The following is a 25,743-nucleotide window of genomic DNA, read 5'->3' as shown; positions in this document are numbered from 1 at the left end:
AACTTTTAAGACCCAATGGAGACCATTTTTTAAAATGCTTATTGGTAGATGTTTTCTATTGGAATCCCTTTATAAAGATAATACTGAGAACACTACTAATATTTAGATGATTGGTCTTTATTTGGATATTCAAAAAATTTGTCATGAGTTTTGTTTCTGCTGATGGTTAAAAGGATACATGCTCAGTATAAAAATTAACGAAATATTGAGCACGTAAAGTAGAAAATGAGTGTACTGCCGTAACTACATCTCCAGAGACAATCTGTTAAGTTTATTGTACATTTACAGACATTTTAATGTATACATAGCCTATACTGCTTTTACATGAATGGGGCCATAGTGTACTATGAATACTACTGCTCTGAGAGCTTCCTTTTTTTCACTTAAAATATAATGGGCATTTTTTTCCTCCACACACCAATACAGAGAAGTTGACCTCATTTTTTTGAAAAATGCTTTGAAGTCTTGTATAGATGTGTTGTTGTTAGGTGCTGTTGACTCAGTTCCAACTCATAGCAATCCTATGTACAACAGAAGGAAACCCTGCCCCGTCCTGCACCATCCTCACAATCATTGCTATGCTTGAGCCCATTGTTGCAGCCACTGTGTCAGTCCATCTCAATGAGGGTCTTCCTCTTTTTCAATGACCTGCTACTTTACCAAGCATGACGCCCTTCTCCAGGAACTGGTCCTTCCTAATAAAATGTCCAAAGTATTTCAGACAAAGTCTCCCCATCCTCACTTCTAAGGAGCATTCTGTGGTTTTCTTGTAGAAACTTTTTAAAAATAATTTTTATTGCGCTTTAAGTGAAAGTTTACAAATCAAGTCAGTCTTTCACATAAAAACATTATATACACCTTGCTACACACTCCCAATTACTCTCCCCCTAATGAGACAGCCCACTCTCTCCCTCCACTCTCTCTTTTCGTGTCCATTTCGCCAGCTTCTAACCCCCTCTACCCTCTCATCTCCCCTCCAGGCAGGAGATGCCAACATAGTCTCAAGTGTCCACCTGATCCAAGAAGCTCACTCCTCACCCGCATCCCTCTCCAACCCATTGTCCAGTCCAATCCATGTCTGAAGAGTTGGCTTTGGGAATGCTTCCTGTCCTGGGCCAACAGAAGGTCTGGGGGCCATGACCACCGGCGTCCTTGTAGTCTCAGTCAGACCATTGTCTGATCTTTTTATGAGAATTTGGGGCCTGCATCCCACTTTTTTTTTTTTTTTCTTTTTTTTTATCCCACTGCTCTCCTGCTCCCTCAGGGGTTCTCTGTTGTGTTCCCTGTCACGGCAGTCATCGGTTGTAGCTGGGCACCATCTAGTTCTTCTGGTCTCAGGATTATGTAGTCTCTGGTTCATGTGGCCCTTTCTGTCTCTTGGGCTCGTAATTACCTTGTGTCCTTGGTGTTCTTCATTCTCCTTTGATCCAGGTGGGTTGAGACCAATTGATGCATCTTAGATGGCTGCTTGCTAGTGTTTAAGACCCCAGACACCACTCTTCAAAGTGGGATGCAGGATGTTTTCTTAATAGATTTTATTATGCCAATTGACTTAGATGTCCCCTGAAACTATGGTCCCCAAACCCTTGCCCCTGCTACACCGGCCTTTGAAGCATTCAGTTTATTCAGGAAACTTCTTGCTTTTGGTTTAGTCCAATCTTGCTGACCTCCCCTGTATTGTGTGTTGTCTTTCCCTTCACCTAAAGTAGTTCTTATCTACCATCTAATTAGTGAATGCCCCTCTCCCACCCTCCCTCCCTCCCTCCTCTTGTAACCACAAAAGAATGTTTTTTGAGAAGAAAACTGAGAAGTTTAAACTATTTCTCAAGTTCTTATAATAGTGGTCTTATACAATATTTGTCCTTTTGCAACTGACTAATTTCACTCAGCATAATGCCTTCCAGGTTCCTCCATGTTATGAAATGTTTCACAGATTCCTCAATGTTCTTTATCGATGAGTAGTATTCCATTGTGTGAATATGCCATAATTTATTTATCCATTCTTCCGTTGATGGGCATCTTGGTTGCTTTCATCTAAAACTTTTTATTAGGGAAAAACTATTAGTATTATTTTTTATTGTGCTTTAGGTGAATGTTTACAGAGAAAAATTAGTTTCTCATTAAACAATACACAAATTGTTTTGTGACGCTGGTTGCCAACCCTGTGATGTGTCAACACTCTCCCCTTCTCCATCTCGGGTTCCCTGTTTTCATTCGTCCAGTTTTACTGTCCCTTTCTGCCTTCTCAACTTTGCTTTTGTGTTGGTGTCCTATCATTTGCCCTATTGATCCATTGAATCTTTAGCTGAAGGGTGAACCTTAAGAGTGATTTCAGTACTGAGTTAAAGGGGGGTCGGGGTGCCATGCTCTTGTGGTTTCTCCAGTTCCTGTCAGGCCAGTAAGTCTGGTCTTTTTAATTTGAATTTTGTTCTACTTTTTCCTCCCACTCTGTTCAGGACTCTGGTTGCACAGTGGTTAAGAGCTCAGCTGCTAATCAAAAGGTCAGCAGTTTGAATCCACCAGCCACTCCTTGGAAACCCCCTGGGGGTAGTTCTACTCTCCTGTAGGGTCGCTATGAGTCCAAATTGACTCGATGGCAACGGGTATGTAGTAGTCCAGGATCCTCTACTGTGATCCTGTCAGAGCAGTCAATGATGGTAGCCAGGCACCATCTAGTTGTTCGGGGCTGAAGCTGGTAGAGATTGTTGTGGCTGTGGTCCATTAGTGCTTTGGACTAATCTTTCCCTTGTGTCTTTGGTTTTCTTCATTCTCCTTTGTTCTAGCCAGGATGGAACCAGTAGATGTATCTTAGATGGCTGTTCACAGGCTTTTAATACCCCAGATGCTGCTCATCACAGTCGGATATAGAATATTTTTATAAATTATGTTATGCCAATTGAGCTAGATGTCCCTTTAGACAATGGTCCCCAGCTCTCAGCCCAGTAACTTGGCCCTTCAGGGAGTTTGGATGTGTCTGTGAAGCTTCTATGACTTTACTTCAGCCAAGTTGTTTCTGGTTTCCCCAGTACTGAGTACTGTCTTACCCTTCACCGAAGTTACCGCATATCTATTGTCTCGTTGGTGTTTTTCTCTCCCCATCACTTCCCCGCCTATTAACCATCAAAGATTGTTTCTTTCTGCCTGTAAACCTTTTCATGAGTTTTTATAATAGAGGTCGCATACAGTATTTGTCCTTTTGTGATTGACTTATTTCACTTAGTATAATGCCCTCCAGATTCATCCATGTTGTAAGATGTTTTGCAGATTCATCATTGTTCTTTATCATTGCATAGTATTCCATTGTGTGTATGTACCATAGTTTATCCATTCATCTGTTGATGGGCACTTAGGTTGTTTACACCTTTTTGCTATTGTGAATAATGCTGGAATGAACATGGGTGTGCATTTGTCTACTTGTGTGACTGCTCTTATTCCTCTAGGATATATTCCTAGGAGTAGGATTGCTGGATTGTATGGTATTTCTATTTCTAGCTTTTTAAGGAAGTTCCATATCATTTTCCAAAATGGTTGTAACATTTTAAGAGTTCCAATCTCCCTGAAGCCTCTCCAACATTTGTTATTTTCTGTTTTTTTTTTTTTTTTGATTTGTGCCAGTAATGTTGGGGTGAGATGGTATCTCATAGTAGTTCTGATTTGCATTTCTCTAATGGCTAGTGATTGCCAGCTTTTCCTCATGTGTCTGTTAGCTGCTTGAATGTCTTCTTTGGTGAAGTGTCTGTTCATATCTTTTGCCCATTTTTTAACTGAATTACGTGTCTTTCTGTTGTAGAGGTGTTGGATTTTCCTGTAGATTTTAGAGATTAGGCCTTTTCGGATATGTCATAGCCAAATTTTATTTTTCCCATTCTGTAGGTACTCTTTTTACTCTTTGTTGAAGTCTTTTGATGAACAAAAGTGTCTAATTTTTAGAAGATCCCAGCTATCTAGCTTATTGTCCAGTGTTTATGTGTTGTTAGTTATGATTTGTGTCCTATTTATGCTGTGTATTAGGGCCCCTGGCATTTACCCTATTTTTTCCCCATGAACTTTATAGTTTTTAGTTTTATATTTAGGTCTTTGATCCACTTTGAATTAGTTTTTGTGGATGGTGTAAGGTCTGGGTCCTGTTTCATTCAAACATCCAGTTTTGCCAGCACCATTTGTTAAAAAGACTGTCTTTTCCTCATTTAATGGACTCTGGGCCTTTGTCAAATATCAAGTGGCCATAGGTAAGTGGATTTACATCTGGGTTTCTCGATTCTGTTCCATTGGTCAGTGTGTCTGTCATCGTATCAGTACCAGGCTGTCGTGACTACCGCAGCTGTATGGTAGGTTCTGAAGTCAGGTACTGCGAGGCCTACTACTTTATTTTTCTTCGATAATGCCTTACTTATCTGGGGCCTCTTTCCTTTCCATATAAAGTGGATGATCAGTTTTTCCATCTTTCTTGTTAAAGAATGCTGTTGGAATTTGGATTGGGATTGCACTGTGTTTGTAGATTGCTTTGGATAGAATTGACATTTTCACAATGTTGAGTCTACCTATCCATGAGCATGGTATGTTTTTTTCATTTATGTAGGTCTCTTTTGGTTTCTTGCAGCAGTGCTTTCTTTGTGTAGGTCTTTTACGTCCCTTGTTAGATTTATTCCTAAGTATTTTATATTTTAGGGGCTATTATAAATGGTATTGCTTTCCTGATTTTCTTTTTGTAGTTCTCTTTATTGGTCTGTAGGTATCCGATTGATTTTGTGTGTTTATCTTGTAACCTGATACTCTGCTGAATCTATTAGTTCCAGTAGTTTTCTTGTGGAGTCCTTTGGGTTCTCTATATACAGTATTATATCAACTGCAAATAGGGATACTTTTAGTTCTTCCTTACCTATTTCAGAGCCCTTTATTTCTTTTCCTTGCCTTAGCTCTAGCAAGACTTCCAGCACACTGTTAAATTGGAGTGGTGATATAGGGCATCCTTGTCTTGTTCCCATTCTCAGAGGGAATATTTTCAGCCCCTCTCGGTTGAGAATGACGTCGGCTGTTGGTTTTGTATAGATGCACTTTATTGTGTTGAGGAATTTCCTTTCTATTCCTATTTTGCTCAGAATTTTTATCAGGAATGGTTGTTGGACTATTGAATGCCTTTTCTGCATCAATTGAGATAATCATGTACTTTTTTCTTTCCTTTTTATTTATGTGGTAGACTATGCTGATCAATTTTTTAATGTTGAACCATCCTTGCGTACCTGGTATGATTTCTACTTGGCTGGGGTGTATTTTTTTTTTTTTTTTAATATGATGATGAATTCTATTGGCTAGAATTTTGTTGAGAATTTTTGCATCTATATTCATGAGAGATGTTGGTCTGTAATTTTCTTTTTCTGTGGTGTCTTTGCCTGGTTTTGGTATCAGAGTAATGCTGGTTTCATAGAATGAATTTGGAGAGTACCCCTTCCTTTTCTATATTCTGAAATAGTTTGAGTAGTACTGGTGTGAGCTCTTCTATGAATGTTTAGTAGAAGTCTCCAGTGAAGCCACCTAGGCTAGGACATTTTTCTTCGGAGTTTTTTTTTTAATTACCTTTTCAAAATCTCTTTTCTTTTTATGGGTCTGTTCAGATTTTCTACCTCAGTTTGTGTCAGTTTAGGTAGGTAATCTGTACAGATTTGTCCATTTCCTCTAGGTTTTCAAATTTGTTGGAGTGCAGTTTTTCATAGTACTCAGTTATGATCCTTTTTATTTCACTTGGGCCTATTGTAATGTCCCCCATTTCATTTCTTATTTGGGTTATTTGCTTTGTCTTCTGTTTTTCTTGTCAGTTTGGCCAATTGTTTGTCTATTTTGTTGATCCTTTCAAAGAACCAACTTTTCGTTTTGTTGGTTCTTTTCTATTGTTTTTCTGTTCTCTCTTTCATTTATTCCTGCTATGATCTTTATTATTTCCTTTCTTCTGGTGGCTGTGAGCTTCTTTTGCTGTTCTCTTTTTATTTGTTCAAGTTGTAGGGCTAATGTTTTTATTTTGTTCCTTTCTTCTTTGATATGTACATCTATTGCTATAAATTGACCTCTGAGGACTGCCTTTGCTGTGTCCCCATGGTTTTGGTATGATATATTTTCATTCTCATTTGATTCTAGAAATTTTCTTATTTCATCTTTGATTTCTTCTATTACCCAGTGGTTTTTAAGCAAGGTGTTATTCCATTTTCATATTTTTTTTTCCTTGCTCTTCCTGTTATAAATTTCTGCTTTTATGGCATTGTGATAAGAGAAGATGCTTTGTATCATCTCAGTGTTTTGGGTTTTGTTGAGGGTTGCTTTATAGCCTAAGATGTGGTCTAATCTGGGAGATGTTCCATGTGTGTTGGAAACAAATGTATACTTTGCAGCTGTTGGGTGGAGTGTTCTATACATGTCTATAAGGTCAAAGTGTTTGATTGTGGCCTTTAGATCTTCTGCATCTTTGCTGAGTTTCTTTCTAGATGTTCTGTCCTTTACTGAGAGTAGTGTGTTGAGATCTACTATTATTGGGGAACTGACAATTTCTCTTTTCAGTATGTTGGAGTTTGCTTTATGAGTTTTTAAGCCCTGTTGTTAGGTGCATACATATTTATTATGGTTATGTTATCATGGTGGATTGTCCCTTTAGTCATTTCATAATGTCCCTCCTTGTCTCATGTGGTGGATTTTGTTTTAAAGTCTATTTTAGCTGATATTAGTATTGCTACTCTTGCTCTTTTTTTGGTTGCTGTTTGCTTGATATATTTTTTCCATTCTTTGATTTTTAACATGTTTGTCTTTGTGTTTAAGGTGTGTCTCTTGTACACAGCATATTGATGGATCATTTATTTATCCATTCTATCACTCTCTGTCTCTTTACAGGTGTATTTAAGCCATTTATACTCTGTGTGATTATCGATAGGTGTGAGTTTATTTCTGTCATTTTGTAGTACTTTTTTTTTTTTTTGTGGTGCTGACATTTTCTTTGTTCCTCTTACTCTCCAGTGCTGAATTCTTTTTGTTTGTGGAATTTCTTTCTGTTTCTTTTATATTGTAGATTTGTATTCACTGAGACTTCATGTTTTTCTTCTTTATTTTGATGAGAAGTTTTGCTAACTTTCTTTGTGGTTATCTTGAAATTTACCCTTATCTTCCTAAGTTTGAACCAGTCTTTTATTACTTGATATTGCCTTGATTTCCTCTCCATTTGAAAGTTCTATACCTACCCTTTGTATTTTCCCTCTTATTGTTCTGATGTTGTCGTCATTTTTAGATTGGTGTCTCTAGTTCCGTTTTAAATCTTTTAGTTTTGTTCTATCTTTGAGAGATCATTTCCTGGGTCTTTAGCTGATAGTGACCTGTGTCCCAGATTCAGGCTGCTGTATGATGTTGCTGGTTCTCTAACCAAACGACTCCCTTTAATAATTCTTGTAAGTTTGGTTTTTATAAATTCCTTTAATTTCTGTTTATCTGGAAATGTCCTAATTCCATCATCATATTTGAGTGAGAGTTTTGCAGGATATATTATTCTTGGTTGGCAATTTTTTTTCTCTCAAGGTTTTATATATGTCATCCCTTCTTGGCTGCATGGTTTCTGCCAAGTAATCAGAGCTTATCATTTCCCCTTTGTGTATGATTTTTCATTTTTCTCAATTTGCTCTCGAGATTCTTTGTCTTTGGTTTTGCTGAGTGTGATTACGATATGTCTTTGTGATTTTCTTTTGGGGTCCGTCTTTTATGAGGTTTGTTGAGCTTCTTGGATGGTCAGCTTTTCATCTTTCATGATTTTAAGGAAGTTTTCTGTCAGCAAATATTCAATGATCCTCCCTGTGTTTTCCATTTTCTCTCCCTGTTCTGGAACTCCTATGGCATGTAAATTTTTGCTCTTGATTGTATGTGACATAGTTCTTAGGTTTTCTTCATTCTTTTCTCAGATTTTTCTCAAAGCATCATCCATGGATTTGTCTTCAATTTTGCTGATTCTGTCTTCAGTTGTTTCAAATTTGGTCCTAAAATCTTCCGTTGTGTTGTCCATTTCTGAAATTTTGTTGTTTATCTTTGGGACTTCTAATTGCTGTTTTTGTATTATTTCTAATTGTCTATTTATTTTGACATTTTGTTCTTGTATTATTTTCCTGAATTAGTCTATTGCTTTGTGTGTATTTTTCTTGATTTTGGCTATGTTTTGGTTGGTTTTGTCTGTTTTTTCTTGATCTCTTTCCTAATTTCTTGGAAAGCCCTGAATATTAGACTTTTGCATTCCTTATCAAGTAGTTCCAATGCCTTTTCTTATGCCAGGAGTCCTCAACTTTCTAATTGCAAAATTTCCTACTTCTTCATGAAGGATCTCAGTAGCTCAGAAAAGACATAAAATTAAAAAATTGGGAATAAAAGAGGGAAAATCAGGATGAGGAAGAAGGCAAATATCTGAACCATGCAGATTCAGCGAAGACACACTGGAATGCACAACAGAGAAGGAAATGTGAAAAATTATACAATTTTTATCATATGAAGCGAAGAGACTGAGCAGCTCCTTGGAGGGGATGGAAGGATACAAACTGGTCTCTAAAACCAAGCTTTGATATGTTCACTCTTCATGGTGGATGCTGAATAGGGGAAATGAGCACTATAATGGAAAATGCCCTTAGTATTTTTGCAGTAAATGCCATGTAACGCTTAATGAAAGCCAAAAGCATAACATTAAAAGTTCAAATCTGTAATATGGTTTAAAACAAAATGTGACTTTCAAGTTTTATAACATGTATAGCATGTAGAATAAACCTTAAATTATGTTCCCCAGATATAATAATTTTAACTGGGATTTTCATTAGTATTACCTGTTAAATAGTTCAAGAGGCTACTTTTTAGCTTGCACCTAGAATTAAGATCGATAAGGACAGATTACTTATTCTAGAAACTAGGGAAGAATTTGGCAGTGCTAAAATTCTATTATGAAAATTCTGGCCTTTAACCAGAATTCTTACCATCATGTGTTCTATTCTACCTCCACGAGTAGAAAGATTATAAGGTACCTGCACACAAAAGAGTTGGGTTTTCCTCTAACAGCTGAGCAAAGATCAATGAAAAAAAAAAAATCATTGCTGTCAAGTTGATTCTGACTCATAGCAACCCTATAGGACAGAGTAGAACTGCTCCATAGGGTTTCCAAAGAGCAGCTGATGGGTTTGGGTTTGAACTGCCAACCTTTTGGTTAGCAGTCAACGCCTAACCATTGAGCTGCAGAGATCAATGGAGACTTCCTAATATGATACACAGGGACATGGTAAAGTTGGATGAGAAGGTTTTAGCCTGAAATATTTTCAGAGCAGGCAGTGCTAGCTAATTCACCCTGGCCATTCCAACAATGCTCTGGAGGACAAGCTACCTCTAGATCACTGAAGGAAAGGACTTCCTGCAAATTATCTGGTAACATCTGCTTAAGTGCTGGAGAATGTCTGCCAGCAGCAGTGTGGTGGCGGAGAATGTTTCTTAAAGACTTCCAAGTCATAGCCCTGGCTGCCTAGCTCTGAAATTCACTGCCATGTTTGCACCACAACCATGTTTCCCATGTGCTGCTCCCAGTCAGTGATTGAATAGGGAAAGAATACTAGGGCAGGCTTGTTCCTGGGACTCACGGGTTTCCTTTGAGGCTGGCTTTATTGCAAGACAATCTACTACCTTGTTGAACCTTTCTTAGATTGTTGGTGGTTAGGATGCTTCCACCCAACCGTCCCTTCCTCTATCCTTCACTTGGGCTCAGACTTGCATTTCAGCTCTCCCAGACATCACTGGCTTCTTCTCTCACACAGGCATTTCCCTTATTAAAATCCTTGCTTTTAATCCCATCTTTGCATCTGCTTCTTAGAGGATGCCAACTAACATCAATTTCTGTTTTTATCTTAGTTAAATGTTTAACCTTTCTGACAAGAGAAACATAGCAGGTCCGTGTTGCTCATAGGAAGGATTCACCCCATTTATGAGTTGTGTTTTTTATTTTTAAAGCCAGGCTTTTGCTTTAGGAGAACATTCATCCTTCCATCCCTTGTGGCAAAGGAATAAAGGAGTCATCTAAAAAAAGCATCAATGTCTTACGATGAAAAACAAAAAGGTGGCTATGACATAGCCTTGCTTTAACATTGTAGGATTTATGTTAAATGTATAATCCACATTAATCTATGTGCTTGCAGAATGAGAAGCTAATGAAAGAAAGCTCAATGAAAGCTGCAAAAAGTTTTAACCTTGCTTTTGTCAACACACTCAATTCCAAGCCTCATAGCATTTACTCCAGGACCTTGCCCCCAAATACAGAGAATTAGTAAATGTTTGTTGAATGAATGGATGAAGGAGAGGGCACACAAAATTGCATAGTTCCTTTCTGGGCTTAAGTATTTTAATAGGAGGCTCATTGATGGTTGGGATGAGAATATTTGATAAGCAGATGTCAATGGTTCTTGAGTTTAGGATATTCTCCAAGGAGATGGTTACAGGTGTATTCTATAGAGGGTAATGAAATGTTTGATAATGAGATGTTCCTGAACAACAATTGTAATCTAGAGTTTGGATATACAGGAAATGTAACCCATTGGGACCAATAAACCAAAGGAATGAGCCCAGAGGAAGGGCCCAAGGTGGGGGAGTTGCAAACTGATATTCCAAATGTCTCAGTATAATCCTAGAAAAATTCTCATCCTCCATCTGTATACATCTAATCAAAGTCCAAAGAATACTGACTCCATATAGAGGCACAAAAGGTTTCCATGGAGACAAAGCATAACTGTCAAACATGAAATAAAAGAAGACCAAGGCCATTTACCTTAGTTCATGTCAAATGGCAAGACAAGGGTTTCCATTCTTTTAACTTACTTAGCTGCTGAAGCTCTTCCCCAAATCTCGACCTTCTAGCCCTTCCTCTTATTTGAGGCACAAAGTTTCCATGTCTCCATTCTGGGACTGAATGAGTAATTTTTCTCTAATAGCAATGGTTTTTTGGTAACTGGAAATATGTTAGACTTTCCTCTAACAGACTAGGAAGGTCAAGAGATATGTTCTAGAGACGTCTTTGTGGTAGTTTATTGTAGAGCTCATGTAGAGACCTGAGAGCTTAAGGTAACAACCCTTTAGGACTAAATTAGCCACTCAAAAAGTAGGCCAATAAAGGCTAATAGATTCAAAGCCTCAGCTTCATTACAGCTTCCTCATTGTTAGCCAACAAACTGCATCATGGATACAATTAAACTCCTTTACCAGTTTCACTGCTCTATTCCTGCTAACAACTATATTCCTCCACAGTTTCTTTCTTGCTTTAAAAAAAAAAAAAAAAAAAAACGGTATCAGTGGACCCTACAATTTCATATGCCAGATTTTTTTTGGATTTTTTACTTCACCTTGAGTAAGTGACAATGTGACTTAATTTCTACAAATTTTCAGTGATCCCATGGGGCTCAGAGTGCCCTTCCCGGATGCCCGTTTCAACATACCTCCTGTCTGTGGGGTACAGCTCCACAGTGACCACATCAAGAGAGTTCCAGGCTGAGATGGTCAACCCGTTGTACAGACACAGCATGCCTATCATCATGGATTCGCTGGTGCCAAACCAAAGGAAGAAACAGCTGATCCCCGAAAGCACCATAGAGCCACCTATCAATGAAGCAGACAAAATGGTGAAATGTCTTCCATGGTCTTAGCAGAGTGAGAGCTCTTGGGTCTGAGATCTCTCAGCAAAACTGAATTCTGAGGCCAAGCTGCTTTCAAGAGGAGCTGCAGGCTGGGCTTCTAAGCACAGGTACAGGTGCATTCACCTGGATGAAAGGCTTACCTCTCTAACTGCTGTCTGAACACAACAAGCATGAAATGCACATCATCAATTACTCTGCTGTTTAAAGTGGAAAAATGTATGTTAGTCACACATAATTAGTTTTTAGTGTGTTAATTCATGGAAGCAGCTCAAATGTAATGTTAATTGGACATAATTTTCGCTAAAATTTAGTCCTAATGAAAGCTCTTAAGGATTTCTCCTCATCTCTGTAAGATGCAAATCCCCAAGGTGGGAAGCGAGGTTTTGGTGGGAAACTGGTTCCCTCTAGACTGCAGGAGTAGCTCTTTTACTTTACATAAAACCAAACACGTACCCAGCATTGTTAAACGCCCAATCCTGTCCATTAGGAGAGCAGACACGATGTTCCCTGGCAACACTGCCAACGTTCCCAGGAAGTTGACAAAATAAATCCAGTAGGCACTATAGTCATCATCAAAGGTGATCTGGCACCCCGTCTTGTTGTGAATAAATACGCAGTTTTGAAATTCACTGTCAATGAATTTATATGACTCAAAATCTATGGAAACAAAGACAAGTTATCAAGTTCTAAATAGGTGTGCACCATAGTATATGCAACCCTGTTGAGAATTCAGGAAAGAATCATGGTATTGTAAACTCCATAAGGGCTTCAGGGCCTGGGTTGGTTTGACTTTTTGTGTCTTTTCCTGGCCAAAGCACAGGGTCTAGTAGGACCTCACACATACAAAGTAGCTAAATGAAGGAACAGCTTTGATGAATAAATAAATAAATCATGTTTGAGAGTCTAGTTATCTTCTGATTTCCTATGGTTGGCTATTGCTAATTTTATTACTTGCTTACTCCTTTACAAAGTTACTTTAATTATCACGTTACATAAGGACTATAGTACTAATAGCTTCCATACTACAATTATAAAAACAATTTGCTTTAAAATGTGCAGTGAATCAGCCTTATCATTGCCATTTTATGGGACTCGGAGGCACAGAGAAGGAGCATGACTTTCCTTGGACCTCTGAAGCTGAACTTATGATTCAAGGTCTAAGTGGACAAATCCACTGAAGAACAAGGGTCTCATTTGAAGGCCACGCATACACTGCTGATTTTATCTTGAGCCTGGATGTATCCAACAAGGGACTGCAGGTTTAGTGAGTTCTGCTAAAAGGCCCTGAGAATCAAAACTGTTATCTTCCCTGCTGATCAAGTTCTGCCAAAAAGCAAGTCTTCTGAGGTTGAAAAGGTTAGATAGCACTGTTTCAAAACAAAACAAAAACACCCAAACTCATTGTCACTTGGAGCTGAGCAGACTGGTCCTCTCTGAGCACCAAGAAGGCAGGGCTGACAACAGGGTAGGTGTGGATACTCCTGCCAGTATCAGGCTGTTATTTTGGACTTGTACTGTAGGGTAGACATACCAATGTGTGAGGTGGGCAATGCATGGATTTCATATCAGATAAACCTAGTTCAAATGCCAGCTCTGTTACTAGTTCTATGACTGTGACCAAGTAATTCAATTTTTATAAGCCTCAGCTATTGTGAAAACTCAATAAGTTAATGCATGTCTAACGACCTAGAGTAGGAACTGGCATATAGTAGCTGCTCAATCAATGTTTGTTTCCTCTCCTTTTTTTTTCCTGGGGAGTTTTCCAGACTTCATTAAATAGACTGGCTAAAAGATTATATCTGATTGAGGATAGCCATATTTTGGCTATGGAGTCTAGGTGTCCTCAATTAAGAAAATACAGGTAGTCCCCGACTTACAATGTATTTGAGTTATGACAAACTGCACTTACGTCTGTCCGTGGTTTTTTTTTTTTTGTTCACGTTATGGCTAGTAATATGTTCTACATACATGTTGCAGTGCATAATTTCCTGACATTGTCATGTCAGTAAGTTTATATGTAACATTTCTAACGCCCAAAGACAAAGATTAGATTTATAAAGATACTGATAATAAAAGGCAATAATAATGAAAACTAAAAAAAAAATGAGGTTTTCAACATATGGCAGAATCAACTTACAACACAATTGTTGGAAAGGAATCCCATCATAAGTCGGGGACTACCTGTACCAGATTTTGAAACCAGGATTATCAAAACAAATACAGTACGGATTAATTCTTTGCTTTAAAAAATATTCATCAAAGGATCTTTTCCAACTTTAAACTTTAGCAAGTCCGATTTGTACTAAATCTGACAAAGACAAACAATACAAGCTTAACTTCTCTTCCACTTGATTTAGGGAACCTGTTTGTCTGCACTTTAATCTCCTCTTCCCACGTACATCTCTGGCCACACTCTCACGTGGTATCACGTTTCTGCCACAAGCCCTCTGAAGAGACCCCCAGTGGAGGCAGGGCTGGGTAGCATACCTACCTGTGTTGTCAAAGACAGTATCGATAAATGTGCAGTTCTTGAAGTAGGTATTGAGTGAAGTCACATCCTCAAAGGTGCAAGACTTAAAAATGGAATCTTTGAAAGTTACAGACTTGAACTTGACCCCTAAGAATCTGACCAATACAAAAAAAAGAAAGAAAAATCATTTTTGTGACTTATGTCCATCAAGGTTCCAAGCTAAGTCAGAGGTTAGAGATGTGATGCCTCACTAGAAAAAAAAAATAAAAAAATTGTAAGTGCACAGGTTTCTTCACTTTCTAAGCTGTTTGCCTTTCCCCTTTTCTTCATGCAGCCCATGCTCTGACTCATTGCTCAACAATGTCATTTTCCACCAGAGCAGATGAAACTCAAGATAACATCATTTAGGTTTTTGCAATTTTGATAAAAAGCTTTACGGAGTATGTGATTGAAGGTAGATAGTTTGGTGATTACCTGTGGCTATTAATTCTTTATTTTTCAATCCTTTTGTCTTGTTCCTTCACATATATCTATATTTGCAAATTCTCTCTTTGGGGTTAATGGCCCTATCTTGAGGAACATTTTAATGAAAATGAAATGACTTTTAATGGGGTCCCTGGGTGGTGCAAAGAGTTAATACGTTTGGCTGCTAACCAAAAGGTTAGAGGTTCCAGTCCACCCAGAGGCACCTCAGAAGAAAGGCCTGGCACTCTACTTCTGAGAAATCAGCCACTGAAAACCCTATGGAACACAGTTCTACTATGACAAACACAAGGTCACCATGAGTCGGAGTCAATTTGATGGCAACTGGTACCGGTATAGCCCATTTTATTTCCTCATACTCTTCATTCTTCTTTTCCTTAACTTATTTTTGTTGCTCTCCAGGGTCTCTCTAAATTTTCTTTTCACGCAGGTCAACTCCACTACTTAACAAATATGAAGAAATTCAACTTCCAAAGTAGTTTTAAGTGAAGTAACTAAAATACATGTACCTTTAAAGCTCATTTGGAAGTATTCAAATTCAGCCTGAAAATGACTAAATGTACAAACTAAAAAAACTGCACGTTTCAGTGTTGCGAAGACTAGCGAGAAATAATAATACATTTTTGTGAATAGGTAGAAAATTGAGTTATTTCAAAGTTACCAGACCTGCCATTGTCGTATTCCACACCGGTATGAATCTGATTTTCCATCGTAAAGTTAATGCTGAAATTTGCATATTTCTCTCTCTCCACTTTTTTAATTTGTAACGCGTATTCATCCAACTGTAGATGTTTAATGACATCAGGGAACCAAACAGATAATCCATAGTACCTGCAAAGACAAAGCAATGTGAGTTTGTAAAGGCCTTAGCACACCAGAGGCAATGAGTGTGTCCCTAACATTCTCAGAGAGGTAGCCGTCCCCAGAGAAGCACTTCCTGTTGTAACTGGCTCCCTACAACATCATGGATCATCACACTGTAACCTGCCCCAACACACACACACACACACACACACACCATCAAGTCTGCAAAAATCAAGCTAGAGAGATGGCCTGGGGCTTAGCTGGGAACCGTAGGTATAATTCCTGAACTCTTCTTTGAAGAGTAACCAGTGCCATCGAGTCAATTCCGACTCATAGTGACCCTGTAGGACAGAGTAAGAGTAGACCTGCAGAAACAATCTGGTCTGGTACTCAGACATGGCATCCTGGCCCTGATGCTTTCTCGTCATTCCAGGCTGCACTAAGGGACCTATCTCCTAGTTTGATGGTACAAACACCGGGGATCCAAGAACTGTACGGGTTCTTAAAGAATTAACTCTTTGCTCTAATGAAGAATCTCTCTTGGTTCTCACCTACTGTGATATTGCTAGCCAGGGGGTAGAGCTTGTTACCCAAAATTGTTCTGGGCTGTGAACAGGGACATTCAGGTTATTATCTGAAAATACAGATTTTTACCACTTTCTGCCCTTTTGACTTCTAATGTGTTATTCTAACAATTAACAGCTGAGTCTCGCTGCTGTGCTGCCCAGAACTGCAGCCATTAACTATGTGTGGCTACTGAACAGCTGAAATGTGTCTAGGCTAAACAGAGATGCACTGTAAGTGTAAAATACACATACGATTTTGAAGACTTAATATGAAAAAAATGTAAAATATCTCATTGATTTGTATATTGATTATATGTTGAAATGATAATATTTTTGATGTATCCGGTTAAATATATCATTTATTTAATTTCACATGTTTCTGTTTCCTTTTTTTTAAGTGTGGCTATCACAAAATTTAAATTTACATTTGTGGCTCCTATTATATTTCTATTGGATGGTGCAGCTATAGCGTAGTGGTTCTCAAAATGTGGTCCTTGGGCAAGCAGCATCAGCTTCACCTGGAAGGTTGTTAGAAAAGCAAATTATGAGGATTCACCCCAGACCTAACCTAATTGGAAACTCTTGGGGTGGAGCCTCAAAATCTTTGTTTTCAAGAGCCCTCCAGGTGATTCTGATGCACTTTCGAGTTTGAGAACCGCAGCTCTAGTTACACTAAACTACAGAGGCTAAGGACTTACCAGCATAGCCTTTGAGGGCAGATAGGCTAGGTTGGAGTTCTGGCTTTGCCACTTAACTAGCTTGTGTGCTCTTGCACAAGTTATCTAAGCTTCAGTCACCCCATCTCCAATAGAGGAATGATGATAGTATCTACCTTCCTGGCGCCTTGCCTAATTAAATGGAATTCAAAGTGTATAGAGTCGCTATGAGTTGGAATTGACTCGATGGCAACGGGTTTGGTTTTTGTGGTTTTAGCATATAGCGAGTGCTCAGAAAAGAGTCTGAATAGTTTTGAATCATCATCATCATCATTCGAAACATCTCTGCCTCACAACTCCAAAGACACCAACCTCTTCTCTACATGGGTGATGCATTAATTACTACAGGGAGTGGGAAGTGGCAACACTGGAAAATGTCTATTAAAAAATGTCTATTTTTGCCTAATTTGTTGTTTAGAAAAACGCAGATAATACCTTGCACTTTCAGCCAGATAAGATCTTAAGGGTGAGTAGAGGCATAAGAAACGACTCAGAGGTACAATGTCCATGGCATTGTTCCCCGGCCACATAAATCAGGCAAAAAATTAAAAAATGGCAGCAACATGTGAAGTGTGCTACTCTGGAACATCCATTGCCAATGCCATGGAGGAATTTCAGCAAATTTTTCATATATTTAGCAGATACTTAAGGAACATCAACTAAATGCTAAGTACTGTTTGAGGTTCTGGGAATTTTGCAATAAAGAAACAATAAAGCTAGTCGACAATAAGTAAACAAAACAAAATAAGCAAACCAGATAATTATTACCATGTAATCTTTACTCCAGAGTAGGACTTTTGTCTTGCTTGTCTTTGTCTTCTTTGTACGTAGCCCAGTGTATAGCACATACCCATTGCTGTTGAGTCGATTTCGAATCAGAGTGACCCTACAGGAAAGAGTACAACTGCCCCACAGGCTTTCCAGTGAGCAGCTGGTGGATCTGAACTGCTGACCTTTTGGTTAGCAGCCAGCTCTTAATCACTATGCCACCAGGGCTCCACATATCACATAAACCCCAAACCAAACCTGTTGCTGTCTAGTCGATTCAGACTCATAGCACCCCTACAGGAAAGAGTAGAACTGCCTCACAGTTTCTAGGGAGTGCCTGGTGGATTCAAACTGCTGACCTCTTGGTCAGCAACCACAGCTCTTAACCACTACACCACCAGGTTTTCTACACAGCACACAGTAGGTACTTAATACATGTTCATTTGCAGCTCTTCCTTCTTTCACAGAGAAATGGATTTTCTGGAACTTGAGTGGGAGTTCCTTGGCATATTCTAAACCAACATTCTCAATTCAGAAGTGAGAAAACTGAAACTAATATCCCCAAGTCACACAGCTAACCAAAATCACACAGCAGAATTAGATGCTAGGTCCTCGACTCCCAGCTTCATTTTCTTTCCATCTATTACCCATCACCTAGCGCTGGGATCTCTGACCACTCATGTGGCTTAATTTAGGGATGTTAAGAGGTGGAGCTTGCAGCATAAATGCAGGCAGTAATTAAGATCCTATTTGGCTGAAAGTATAAGGCATTATTTAATTGCATTTTTCTAACAAACAAATTAGGCAAAAATAGTTTATAGACATTTTCCAACAATGAATATTCAACTCTTAGCAAAAAAAAAAAAAAAAATTGTGAAATTTTGCTCACTGCTCCTCTTTTTTTATAACACATCTATGGCAGCTTCATTCACTTGACAACTATTTATCGAGTAACTACTATGTGCCAGGGGCATATATCAGTGAACAAAACAGGTTAAAATCCCTGTGTTCATGCAAAGGGAAGACAGACAATATACAGACTTAAGAAGCCTTTCATATTTTAGAAGGAGGAAGCAGGGAATAATAAAGCTCAGAGGCACAAGGAGTGCTGAGAGGCTGTAATTTTAAATGAGGTGCTTAGGAAAGGTGTCACTGAGATGGTGACAACTTCTGAGGAATGACTGAAAGAGGTGAGCAAATGAGCCGTACAGAAGTCTGGAAGAGCATTCTAGGCAATGGCAAATGCGGAGGTCTGAAAGAGAACGTTCTGGCATGTTCAAGGAACAGCAAAGAGACCATTGTGGCTGGAGCTCAGAGAACAAGAGAGGAGGACGGAGAACTCACAGGGGCCAGATCATCTAGGACCTTACTGGAATTTCTAAATACTGTTGGTTTTGTCACTCCAGCTTTATGACAAGATAAATGAAATAACTGGTTTATAAGAACCATAACTGTCAGCAGACGTAAGCTAACAAAATTCTTTCATAGCAGGCTAACAAGCAGTGTAAGAAAAGAAGCAGTGTGACTGGGAGGTACCATGTGGAAGTGTAAAGATTTTTCTCGCCAAGAATTCAAATATTACTTACCCAAAGGACAGGGTGAACCAAACAATTGTAAGCTTTATTGTATTTTCCCTGACTGGGTAGTTGAAACATCTCATAAAAGTCAACCAAATCTGTGAAATATTAGAGAGTTAGTTATCTTATGCAGTTATTTAGTCAACCTCACTCCCCAAACCACTCCACCAAATTATAAAAAGTTGAGTTTTCTTTTGTTTGAGTTCATTTGAATGGAAAATGTAAAAGCTAATGTAAAAACCGTATGAAATACTGGAATTTTCTTTTTTCTGTTTTCTAGAGGGCAATGGATAAAGTAACTCGAGATTTAAATCCACCGTGTCACTGCCAAGATTCCTGGCGTAACGCTTTCCCTTCCCCAAAATGGAATGTATTGGCTACCCTGCTGATCCCATAGGGGTTCTGTTGCCTGGCGCGAGTCTAGGAGTCAGGTTTCCTAGGCAGATGGGAGAAGAGCCCCATTCAAGGGACTGATCAGCTAAACCCTTCTCCTGACCACTCTCAAATGCAACAAGTAGGCAAGCAAGTCAGGGTGGGACTTGTTACTTACTCCGTACAATTCTGTGCGGATTCGAACAAAACACCTCCTATACCACGTTCCTGTGTCGCTCTCAATTTCAATCAGCTCGTCTATTTGCTTGGGGGTTTTGATTCTGTTTACCTGTAAAGAGCAACAGAGCGCAAAATGCTGAGTTCTCCTCTCTGAAGTTGCTGAGTGTAAGTTTACGATTTGCTTTAAAAGAAGTGACTTCAATAAAAAGTAAGCAGATATTTGATAATCAGTGTGTACATATATGAAACCATTGGCATAAGTGTACAAATCCAAGCAGCACCTGAAAAACTGAATAAAGAATGAGTGGGAGGAAATTAGAGAGAAACAGAGGAAGAGCAAATAGTAATGGAATAATATGAAAAATAATGGCCTTCTCTGAATAATTACTACAAAGACACACATTAGCAGATAAAATATCCAGATAGATTAGTTTCTGCATTATTAAATTGTTTTGCTTCGACTCAAGTGATGCAATATGCTTTTCTTTGGAGCTTGTTTACTTGACGAACTTGGCTTAGAAACTAAAAATAGTTTCTAACGCTTTCCCCATCAAAATTCTATTCTCAGAGGGTCACTATGAAAGGTCAGGCCTTTTTCTTCCTTCTCCCACAGTCTAATCCACAATGACTGCTCAGCAAATATTCACAGGTGGCTATGATCCAAGGTCAAGTGAATCAGTTTTAATTTTAATTATCAACACTGATTCTTTAGTGATATAAGCCAAAAACCAAACCAGCTGTCATTGAGGAGAGTGACTCACGGTAACCCCACTGTGTCAGAGAAAAATTGTGCTCCATAGCGTTTTTAATGGGTGATCTTTTGAAAGCAGATCTCCAGGTCTTTTTTTTCCAGTTGCCTCAAAAAAAAAAAAAAAAAAAAAATTTTTTTTTTTCTGGGTGGACTCCAACTGCCAACCTTTCAGTTAGCAGCTGAGCACACTAACCATTTGTACCACCCAGTGACTCCTCAGCAATGTGGGGGTGAACCAACAAAACCAACCCATTGCCGTCGAGTTGATTCCAACTCATAGTGACTGTATAGGACAGAGCAGAACTGCCTTATAGGGTTTCCAAGGAGCACTTGATGGATTAGAACTGCCGACCTTTGGGTTAGCAGCCATAGCACTTAACCATTACGCCACCAGGGTTTCTAGTGTGGGGGTGAGGGGAGATAAATGATGGAGGTTCAGCATGAAAAACTGCACCCATGACTTGTTTGCCTCCTTTTGCTAAGGAAAAGAACCAAGACATAAGAAAAGCAATGCTTTCAACTAGGGTCAGATTAACCAGTACGGCATGGCGCACACTGGTGTGCATAGAGCAAGGTACACACGGCTTAATTGTATTTACTTGGTAATCTGTGGTGAACAATTTCTTTTATTTCTTGATATCTCCTTGACTTCCTCTCCAAATGGCAGTTCTATAACTACACCATTTATCCTCCTTTTTGTTATGAAGTTGTTGTCATTTACAGATCGACGTCTCTGGTTCCCTGATTTCAGTGCTGTAGCTTTATTTTATTTTTGAGAATTCTTTATCTGAGCTGGTATCTGGCTGACGCTGTCATATGTCTTAATCTCAGGTTGTTGTCTGATGTTGTTGATTCTCTGTCTGAAAGACTCCCTTCAATATTTCTTGTAATGTTGGTCTGGTTTTCACAAATTCCCTTAATTTTTGTTTATCTGGAAATATCCTGGCTTTGCCATCGCATTTGAGACAATTTTGCTGGATATATAATTCTTGGTTGGCAATTTTTTTCTTTCAAGGTTTTAAATATGTCATCCCATTGCCTTCTTCCCTGCCTGGTTTCTTTTAAGAAATCAGAACTCAGTCTTATTGGTTCTTTTTTTTGTAGGTAACATTTCATTTTTCCTGAGCTGCTCACAGGATTCTTTCTCTGTCTTTGGTTTTGGAAAGTTTGATTATGATGTGTCTTGGTGATTTACTTTTGGGATCTGTCTTTGTTATGTAGTGCTCCTATAACAGAAATACCACAAGTGGATGGCTCTGACAAAGAGAAACTTATTCTCTCATGGTCTAGTAGGCTACAAATCCAAATTCAGGACGTCAGCTCCAGGGGAAGGTTTTCTCTGTCGGCTCTGGAGGAAGGTCCTTCTCATCAATCTTCCCCTGGACTAGAAATTCTCCACACAGGAACCCCATGTCCAAAGGACGTGCTCTGCTCCTGGTGCTTTTTTCTTGGTGGTATGAGGTCCCCATGTCTCTCTGCTTGCTCCTCTCTTTTATATCTCAAAAGAGATTGGTTTAAGACACTAATCCTGTAGATCTCATAATATAACTGCCACTAACCCATCTTATACATCATAGTGCTAATATTTACAACACATAGGGAAATCATATCAGATGACAAAATGGTAGACAATCATACAGTACTAAGAATCGTGACCTAGCCAAGTTGACAGATATTTTTGGGGACACAATTCAATCCATGACGGGATCTATCCTGCACTGGATTCACTGTGCTTCTTGGATGGGTACTGTCTCATCTTTCACAATATTAGGGAAGTTTTCTGCCAACAAATCTTCAAAAATTTTCTCTGTGCTTTTTCTTTTTCTCCTCCTGTTCTTGAATTCTGACCACATATAGATTCCTCTTGATAGTGTTGCACATGACTCTTACTTAACTTTCTTCATTTTTCTTTGTTCTTTTTTCTGATTGTTCCTCAAACAAATTAGTATCAAGGGATTTGTCCTCTACTTCACTGATTCTGTCTTCCATTCATTCAAATCTACTCCTGTGTCCTTCCATTGAGTTATTTATATCCGAATTTTTTTTTTTTTATCTGCTGGATTTCAAGTCGTTGTTTTTGTATGGTTTCTAATTGTCTATTTTGTCATTTTGTTCTTGTATCATTTTCCTGAATTCTTCTAGGGTTTTGTCTGTGTTTTCCTTGATTTCTTTCTTGATCTCTTACAGGATCCTATATAAAAGTCTTTTGTATTCCTTATCAGGTAGTTCCATTGCCATTTCTTCCTCAGGAAGGTTTCCTGGCCCTTCATTTTGATCACTTACTTGAGCCATCTCATCCTGCTTCTTTATACGCTTTGACATTGTCTTGTTTCCATGGTATTAGGCTATTATTTTATTTATCTATTGATTATATGTTTGTTTGCTTTGTCCTGATTTTTTGTTTTGTTTTGATATACCTGGGTGAACAGGGTGGGCATGCTATGCTGGCCACTAGACTGGGAGCACTAGAGTGCTCACCACCTGTCTCTGGGTGGATGGGGCAGCAGCTGGCAGTGTGAGCACAGGTCTCTGCTGGTTGTGTGGGTCGGCTGAGGGTGGGCTGGGTGGGCATTGGCCACTGACTGTTTTTGGTCTGGTAGTGTAAGAGCAGGCGATGGCACTCACTGAGTGAGCTGGGTGGCAGATCCGGTGGGTGTGGCAGGCAAGCAGGGGCATGGGATTGTGTTCTCCTCCTCTTGCTGGATCAGCAGGCAGGGGTGTGAGGTGGTGGGAGCTCTCTCTCTACTGCTCGCCTGTTCAGTGAGCGGGAATGGATTACAGGCTTTTGGGAGCACAGGAGCACAGGAATGTGCTTTCCACCAAGCCAGGTGGGGTGGGTGGCTGGTGGGCACATGGTTGCTGGCACTCCCTAGGTTGGGGGGGGGGTGGGTAGTGGGCAGGTGAGTGCTTAGCATACAGTTGCTGCCTTCTCTGGGTCAGGAGGGTGGGTGCGGGTGAGGGGGGATGGCAGAGGGAACTGGTTGGGGTGGAAAAGGGGAGGTTTCAAACAGTGGTCCTTGGTGGCTGAGGCTGCAGAGGTTAGGGGGTTTGTGTCTCTAATCACCAGGAGGGTGGGGGGATGGGGCACATACTCCTCAGGTCAGCAGATGAGGGTGCCTGTAGTCCTGTCAGGTGGGGGACTTCCTGTTGACACTGTGCGGATCTATTGCTCTCTGTGCGCCACCCATCCCAATAGTAAGGGACCAGTGCTAGTGAATGGCCCTGTTTCTGGGTCCTGGCTCCCTTCTTGCTGTGTGGACACCAAGATCCCTGGAGCTCTTCCCCTTCTTCTTGTACTTTCCCTTCTTAGGTCTGGTTCATGTCTAGCTCACTTTGCTTCACTCTGGGTATGCCAACGCTTTTTCTCTGTCTCCTGTTGAGAATTCCATGAAGTTGCCTTTCTGTGTTCCTCACCTAGGACAAGTGCTGGCTTTGTCTCAAGACGGCCACACTGTGCTGGTTTGGCTGGCAGGGCCCCTTCATTCCGTCTCTCTCCTCATTCGCTGTTTTCAATCAGTTTCTTCTTCCCATCAGTGTTTGATCTAACTTATTATCTTTTCATTTGATACTCAGGGTTCCAGAATTGTCATTTGTATCTGTTTCACTTGGTTTCTGTGGTCTTTGTTGTAGAGGGATGGCATGGCGTGTCTGACTAGGCCGCCATCTTGGCTCCTCCCTCAAAGTGACTTTTTGGATATTATGTGGATAAAGGAAAGGAATAAAATAGAATGGTTTTCACAGTGTTGGTTTGGGTGGTACTGCTGATAGAATATGGGACATGGAGGAGGTTTGGGGATTTGTAAGGTAGTAGGTTCAGATTTTTGGAAACACTGGTGGTGTAGTGGTTAAGATCTATGGCTGCTAACCAAAAGCTCAGCAATTTGAATCCACCAGGCACTCCTTGGAAACCCTACAAGGCAGTTCTACTTTATCTGTCATGGATTGAATTGTGTCCCCCCAAAAACGTGTGTATCAATTGGGCCAGGCCATGATTCCTGGTATTGTGTGGTTGTTCTCCATTTTGTGATTGTAATTTTATGTTAAGAGGATTAGGGTGGGATTGTAACACCACCCTTACTCAGGTTACCTCCCTGATCCAATGTAAAGGGAGTTTCCCTGGGGTGTGGCCTGTACCACCTTTTATCTCTGAAGAGATAAAAGGAAAGGGAGTCAAGCAGAGAGTTGGGGACCTCATATACCAAGGAGGCAGTGCCAAGAGCAGAGCACGTCCTTTGGACATGGGGTCCCTCTGCCTGAGAAGCTCCTCCACCAGTGGAAGGATGAGGACAAGGACCTTCCTCCAGAGCTGACAGAGACAGAAAGCCATCCCCTGGAGCCGAAACCCTGAATATGGACTTGTAGCCTACTAGGCTGTGATAAAATAAGTTTCTTTCTGTTAAAGCCATCCACTTGTGGTATTTCTGTTATGGCAGCACTAGATAACTAAGACACAGTCCTCTAGGGTCACTATGAGTCAGAATCGACTCGATGGCAACAGGTTTGTTTTGTTTTGTTTTAAAGTTCATATTTGGTATTACAGTATTTGAAGGGCCTATTTTTTTTTTTATAGGATATAGGGAGCCCCTCGGTGGTGTAAATGGTTAACATATTTGGCCACTAACTGAAAGGTCGGAGTTTTAAGTCCACTCAGACGCACCTTGAAAAAAAGGCTTGGCAATCTGCTTCCCAAAAATCAGCCACTGAGTCAGAGTTGCCATGAGTCAGAGTCAACTTCATAGCATTTAAAAAAAAATTGGGATGTAGAATGATGTCTACAAAGCCTTTCAACATGCATGTCTGGAGCTCAGAAGCTGAAATCAACTAAGGAGAATGTACTGAATTAAAAGAGAAGTTAGCCAAAAACAGAGCTCTAATAAACATTGATATTTAAGGCAGACGCATAAGAAGAAGAGCTGGAAAATGAGGCCTTGGAGAAACACACACGAATGCATCGTACTGTAGACATAACAAGGAAAAAGACAAATCTGTCATCGTAGAATCACTTATTGATATTGAAAGTCACATATAAATGACAATGTGACTTATTCATTCTCTTGGCATATTCCCACCCTTATTCTCCTTACATCTTTCTACAAAAACATTATGGATGACCATGACTAGACTTAGTAACTCAAAGTTTCTGGAAGAAAGGGCAGGTAAGCAGAAGCAATGAGATCCTGTAGAAACACCTTTTCAGAAAGTCTCTGGTGAAGGATTTATCCTTATCTGGCTGAGAGGGGTTAAGTGGTGTCTAGATGACATCTCAAGATTCCTCCAGCTTTATGACTCCTTGATTTAAAGGTATTTTTCCTCTATCATGCATCTACTCAAAAGGAGGGCCTTCCCAGACTTCTAGGTCCTTAATCCCTTTTGCCCATTGCTGTGGAGTC

The 25,743-nt window shown here is 39.7% G+C and overlaps 1 protein-coding gene across 3 annotated transcripts in view; it reads right to left on the bottom strand.

Annotated features, from left to right (window-relative positions):
• The window catches only part of SV2C (synaptic vesicle glycoprotein 2C), a 265,178-nt gene that overhangs the window by 16,891 nt on the left and 222,544 nt on the right, over positions 1–25,743 (bottom strand). For all 3 annotated transcript variants that reach the window (XM_003408105.4, XM_064273297.1, XM_064273300.1), the window contains 6 exons: positions 19,601–19,711; positions 19,060–19,148; positions 15,286–15,450; positions 14,158–14,291; positions 12,120–12,323; positions 11,469–11,628 (listed from right to left, as the gene is read on the bottom strand). In XM_003408105.4, coding sequence (XP_003408153.1) covers positions 11,469–11,628; positions 12,120–12,323; positions 14,158–14,291; positions 15,286–15,450; positions 19,060–19,148; positions 19,601–19,711 — 863 coding nt within the window. The remainder of the gene's footprint in view (positions 1–11,468; positions 11,629–12,119; positions 12,324–14,157; positions 14,292–15,285; positions 15,451–19,059; positions 19,149–19,600; positions 19,712–25,743) is intronic.

This window comes from Loxodonta africana, chromosome 2, assembly GCF_030014295.1.
Source record: "Loxodonta africana isolate mLoxAfr1 chromosome 2, mLoxAfr1.hap2, whole genome shotgun sequence".
NCBI classification, from domain to species: Eukaryota; Metazoa; Chordata; class Mammalia; order Proboscidea; family Elephantidae; genus Loxodonta; species Loxodonta africana.
Note: the sequence above shows the minus strand (reverse complement) of the source record. Positions and strands in the feature narration are given on the sequence as shown.